This window comes from Staurois parvus, unplaced genomic scaffold, assembly GCF_062004578.1.
Source record: "Staurois parvus isolate SC_StPar_1 unplaced genomic scaffold, SC_StPar_1.0 ptg000415l, whole genome shotgun sequence".
NCBI classification, from domain to species: Eukaryota; Metazoa; Chordata; class Amphibia; order Anura; family Ranidae; genus Staurois; species Staurois parvus.
The window spans coordinates 3504975-3510974 of record NW_028318211.1 but is presented as its reverse complement, the minus strand read 5'-3'; the positions used below and the strand labels follow the sequence as shown (position 1 = coordinate 3510974).

Here is a 6000-nt window from a genome sequence, read left to right as displayed (position 1 = left end):
GTACCTCCATGTTTAATGCAAAGTAAGTCCCTTCAGAGTCACCGTCTCTCATGAATGACCATTGTGTTCAAAGTTTAGATGGAGATGACAACTGCTAGCTGCTAATTGCTGCAGCTTTCTGTTGAACCTTCAGAGGTTGCCAGTGAGTCAATCTCCACTCAATCGAAAGAGCTGAGGGTTGTGATGTAGTACTGGAGTGTTTGATTATGCCTTAGCTGGCACTACATAATGTCACTTTTTAAACTGTATCATTATTTCCTGATTATGTGGTTTTACAATGTGACAATCCAAACATTATTGAATGGAAAGAACTCGTCATCCCTTGCTGGCTGCAGCACAAATATAAGATTTTAAGTGGAACTAAAATCCCATTTTAAAAAACTGCGAGCAGCCAGACTCTTTATTTCAATGTTTTTTCTGCAAGAAAATAAACCTACCTGCCTGCTTGAGGTCTTCTTTGAAATTTACACCGAACTGCACAAGCACAACTCAGTGTACATTACAGGACAGATCCTCTGTGCCGTAATGAATGGCCTCCTGCGCCAGCCAATGAAGATGGCCATAGCCAAGGACCTGAAAGAAGCAAGGTAGAATATGCAGGCGAGGGATGTTGGACAGTTAAAGGAAAGGTAAGTATCACAGACTAGTTCCACTTTAAATCTTAATGTTTTGATGCAGAATTGCTAATTTTGAAAAAAAAAAAGGAAATGGCATGGTGTGCAACATGAGGTCCGATTTTCCCCACTCAGATTGGGGTCATCAGACCTCATTATTATCACAACCTATATTCCTAATCCAGCTTTGAAAGTATCCAACAAAACATCTCGGCCTCTGGAACCAATGGCAGTGGCTTAGACCATGACAAGGTTTGGGATACTTAATAGGTAAAAGAGATCAACACACACTGATCATTATTTTAAAAAGTCACAATTCAAGGGGTACTGAACAATTCTCAATTTTCCTTTTACATATCCAAATATTAAGGATAGAGGTGAATGAATCATTCTAAGTATTAGGTTAACTTTGGGGTTTGGACAAAGAAAGAAAGAGAATGAGGAAGACAGAGGGAAAGGGAGGGATAAAAGGAAAGAGAGAATGAGAAAAGGAAAGAGAGAGAAAGAATGAGAGAGAAAGAGAGAAGAGAGAGTTTAATGATTTCATTGGGGAGATGCAAATAACCAAAGGTTGTTATATATTCATGCAAAGGTTTTTTACATTTTACACTGGGATGCTTTGAGATTTTGCATAAAGAGTGCAATGACTGAAAGACGGTTGAAAAACACTGAGCTTTAGACCTAACTGAAACTTAACATTTAATAATAATATTTTAGACAACAAAATTAAAAATTCAAAAAACGCGCAATTGTGTGAATAAAAAGAACTAAAGCAGCAAACACAAAAATAGGATATCCTCTCTAATCAGCAAATCAATAAACACCCAGTGTTGCGTTAAATAAATTAAATACTAAACTATGTGAACCAGCATACAAAATAATTAAAGTAAGGAAACCAATATATCACTAAAAAACAAGTAATGTAAAGTGAATTACATAAAAGTGCAAAATATGTGAACCAAACACTAAATAAAGGTGCACAAATAATTTATAAAATATATAACAGTCCCCATCAAATCCTGTTCAGGTGGATGATGCAAATTCTTCATCTCAGTATTCGTGGACACCAAGGTCATTAAACATCACATGAAAACAAGATGGGTTCTTACCAAATGTGCCGACCCCTTAATTACAGGAGGTCAGCAGTTTTTTTTTTTTGTTGTTTTTTTTTTTTTTTTTAAGTCCGCAAACGTGCAACTATAACGAAAAACCCATAAGTGTTCACAAAAAAAGTGCAAGTGCAAAACACCACACGAAAAAGTGCACTTAGGGGTGTGCTTTGTCCTTCCCCCGAAGGGGATGGAACACTACCCTGATCCCCCGGGGCACGAAGCTCCTGACAGGGACAAGGTTCCCATTTGGCCCTCCTGGCCAAAAGGCCTGGTGGACCACCGTTCCTTGTGTCCAGCCGAAGCCAGACACCCAGTACTTGGTCAGGGGGCTCTCCTGAAGAGAAAACCACCTAGGGACAGGGGAGGAAGGAACCAAAAGGCCACACATCCTCACCCTAGACTTCAGGGCAGGCCCGAGGACCCACACCCTCCATCCTGTAAGAAAAACACACACATAAGTAAAGAAAAAGTGAAAAAACATTGGAGGTGTAATAAATTAAATAAATAGAAAATAAAAAAGTGGTTGTGCCAAATAGTGCACAGACCAGGCCCTGAGACCTGTAGCAAAAATTGCCCTGGTCCTAGCCAAAAGGCCTGGTCCTAAGGGCGCTGTGCAGAAAAAGTGGTAAAACAGTGACCATGTGCCATATTCACACTGTGGGGCCCCACACCCAGGTGTTACTAGTGGCACCCCTGAGGCGACTACTCAGGGGGCACTGGTTTGCGGACTTCCCGACCCCTGGCCAGACAAGGTAGATCGGTCCAAATCAGGAGGAACTGGGTCCTTCCGGTCTCCTCGGGAGAATTACTCACGGGCCCCAGCTACTTGTGGGCACCACGCTTTCTGTCCCCCCCGGTACTAGCCGTCCAGACCCCCATCATTCCAGCAGGGGTACTATACAACCAGTCATCCCCGCAAAGCTAGAATGACCGTGGAGCACCCCTACTGGACACTGATAAGAACAGATACTACACTTGATCTTAGCCAAAAGGCCGAGAAGCGAGGTCAGGAGGTCAGCAGTTGCTTTAGTGTCAAACCAAGCTCCAGACTCTTGTGCATCGATTCAGACCACACATATCTTAATCGCTCCACAGACCATCAAGATCACTTAGGGTATGTGCACATTCATGTGGAAATTAAAAAAAAGTGCCTCTCATAGTGCAAATTGTATAAAAGCAGTTTATTAAAAAGAGAAGTCGCACTTACAAACAAAGAGAAGCATCACAGCATTAGACAAATCTTCCAACCGCTAAGGATAGTAATGCTGGCTGATATTTATGTGATGAAATCACAAGGGACGGCTCCACCATGAGAGAGACAGAGGGAAAGAGAGAGATAGAAGGAAAGAGAATGAGAAAGGGAAAGAGAGAGAAAGAATGAGAGAGAAAGAGAGGAGATGAGAGAGAGTTTAGTGATTTCATTGGGGAGATGTGATTAACCAAAGGTTGTAATATATTCATGCAAAGGTTTTTTACATTTTACACTGAGATGCCTTGAGATTTTGCATAAAGAGTGCCATGACTGAAAAGAGGTTGAAAACCATTGAGCTAGAGGTTGGCACCACTGCTTTAGACCTAACCGAACCTTAACATTTAATAATAATATTTTAGAGTCATAATGAAAGAGACACTGAGTTAACAAGAGAAGGCATACATTTCCTGGAAACCTCTGGGTTTCCTGTGCTAGTCTATCACACTTTTTTTTTTACCCACATAACTACAGCTAACAATGCACAAACTTTGGTCACTGTCTACCTTTGCTTCTTCTAAATTGTTTCCCTGCTCTTTGTTTTCTCATGGTGCATTATTTTGGATTTATCATTATTTTGGATTTATCATTATCTAGGTAAAAGAGGATGATGACAGGCATAATTGTAATACAATTTGGTAAGTAAATATACTTTTCTAGTTAAGCTATTTTCTCCATTATGTTTAAAAGGGGTTTTTTTCGTGTGTTAAGAATTATTTGAAGAGTTAATTGTTAAATAGAAAGTTTGGTTTTCTGTGAATATTAGAAAGGCTAACCTCCATCAATGCCTTATTGTTTGACTCTATCAGCAAGGTCCCCTGCTCTGGCCACCCACTGCTGCCATTATGATGTTGTCTCTATACCCTGACACTTGGCAGCATCATAGACAAGGCAGGGGACAGAGGAAGGAATTCATGCAGTGAGATATCACCAAGAGCCACAAAAAGTCAGTGGGTGAGGCAACCCATTGGTGGTCACCAAACAAAATATCATTCCTGTGTGGGAATGCCTTTATGGGCTTATGCACACAAAGCTTAAAAAATGCTGCTTTTACATTTTTTTTATTTTTTTAGCCTATTAGGCCTGGTCCACACCTATGTATTATGTAGTGCTTTAACATAATAATTTAACATGGTTTCCAATGGGACATGTTCACATCTATGCGTTTTCAGCTACTGCATTTTTGGAAAGGGTTAGGGACTATATTTCCTGCAGCAGACTACAACACGCACAGGTGTGAACCAGGCCTAAAACAGCTCTATGTAAGCCTATGTGTTGATGCACACATTCTAGTACGCATTTACAGGCGTATTAGAAGAGGAGTGTTTACAGGCTGAAACAAAAAACACCAAAGGTGCATTCTTGAGAAGAGCTTAAGAGCAGAAAAAACACATAACGTGCCTAAATGTATCCATAAACACTGTGGAGTGGTCAGATTAAATTAATATTCTGGAAAATAGAATGCATTAACAATCAAAAGCTAGCCGCACCTAAATGCTTGTGCAATACACAACTTTTTGGCATGCTTTTAAAACAGCATTTTCCTGTAAGGAGTTCTGCCATTCAAATGGGCTTTTACAGATGCCCTGTGTGCATGAGGCCTATAATGGTATATCAATGTATCAAATCAGTATGTTTCATACAGGGGCTGACTGGCAAGTTTAGGCCCAAAGGGCAAGTACAACCCAGAGGTCCATGGTGCAGCGACTTGGCCCCCCTCCCATTATCCCTCTTCCCTTCCTCCTCCTGACCCTATCTCATGCTCAAGCTCCGCTCCAGGTACTCTCTACTCACTGGGTAGGTCGGGCTGCACCGACTCTGGTTTCCTAAACTGGCCAGCAAGGGCTGCCGGGGGCTGCAGGGGGGAGCTGGGTGGCTTGGTCGGGGCTGGCCAGGGGAGGATAGCCTCTGGTGGGGCACAGAGCTGACCTCGCGGCATACGGCATTAATGCTGGGGAGTGGGGGCAGCCTGCTTTCTGTCCTCATCTTCATCCTGCACTCAGCAGGACAACGGTGGGGATTTTTTACTCCTCTTCACCAGGGAGCCTTTAGGTATATCTGTGGCAGAATCAGTGCAGCCTTTTTAGGGGGCATTAGAGCAGCCCAGGGGGCAATTGCCCCCTTGCCCAGTTGGCCCCTGGTTTCATAACAGTAGATTCTTCAGGCCTTTGTTTAATTAAAGGAGCATCTGTTTATTTATTCATTTGACCTTACTCAGTAATAAAGAAACAGATAATTCTGTAGACAATAGCTTTAGGTGTATGCTTCATGTCTGTTCTATACTGATTTTAAATGTTCTCCTCCTTCAACTCTTGCTGGTTCTACTCCATAATGTGTATCTTCTTATTTCAGGGCTGTTTTTCTTCTCTGTCTCGTGCTCCTTGACAACAGGTAAATATTTTATTATGTCTAGAAAATTTTAAGTTATCTTTTCTATAAATGTAGTTATTTACGTACTATGTGTATTCTGAAAACTATAATATGTGTGTATGTGTGTGTGTATATATATATATTTTTTTTTTTAATTTAATTTTTTTTTAAAGGATTTATAAATTCTTATATTGCAAGTATGTTTAAATTGAGGGTACTTTGCTGCACTGCTTCTCTGGAATGAAGGCCTAAACAGCATAGGCTCTACTTGCAGAGGTTCAGAGGAGGAGGGGTGAGTCATTCAGCAGTAAATAGAAATCCTACTATTCAGATGTGCATTCACATCCCAACAGTAAATCAGCTACCTTAAGTCCTGGAGTACCATACTCACACCTTCTACCTGCTAAATGCAAAATGGTAAACATAAAATATTCATTTGCAATAGTTCATACAAAAAAAGAATTACAAAAATTAAAAAAATATATATTTTTTATTCTGATACACTATATTGCCAAAAGTATTGGGACGCCTGCCTTTACACGCACATGAACTTTAATGGCATCCCAGTCTTTGTCCGTAGGGTTCTATATTGAGTTGGCCCACCCTTTGCAACTATAACAGCTTCAACTCTTCTGGGAAGGCTACCCACAAGGTT

At 40.9% G+C, this 6000-nt stretch overlaps 1 protein-coding gene and 1 pseudogene across 1 annotated transcript in view; one reads left to right on the top strand and one right to left on the bottom strand.

The window, feature by feature from the left end:
- Nucleotides 1-2613: 2613 nt before the first annotated feature.
- Nucleotides 2614-2731, bottom strand: LOC149454876 (U2 spliceosomal RNA; annotated as a pseudogene).
- An 851-nt stretch (nt 2732-3582) lies between these two features.
- LOC149454875 (immunoglobulin superfamily member 1-like) overlaps nt 3583-6000 on the top strand; it is a 59555-nt gene continuing 57137 nt past the window's right edge. Inside the window, exons 1-2 of the mRNA XM_089686995.1 lie at nt 3583-3613; nt 5328-5366. Coding sequence (XP_089543121.1) covers nt 3583-3613; nt 5328-5366 — 70 coding nt within the window. The remainder of the gene's footprint in view (nt 3614-5327; nt 5367-6000) is intronic.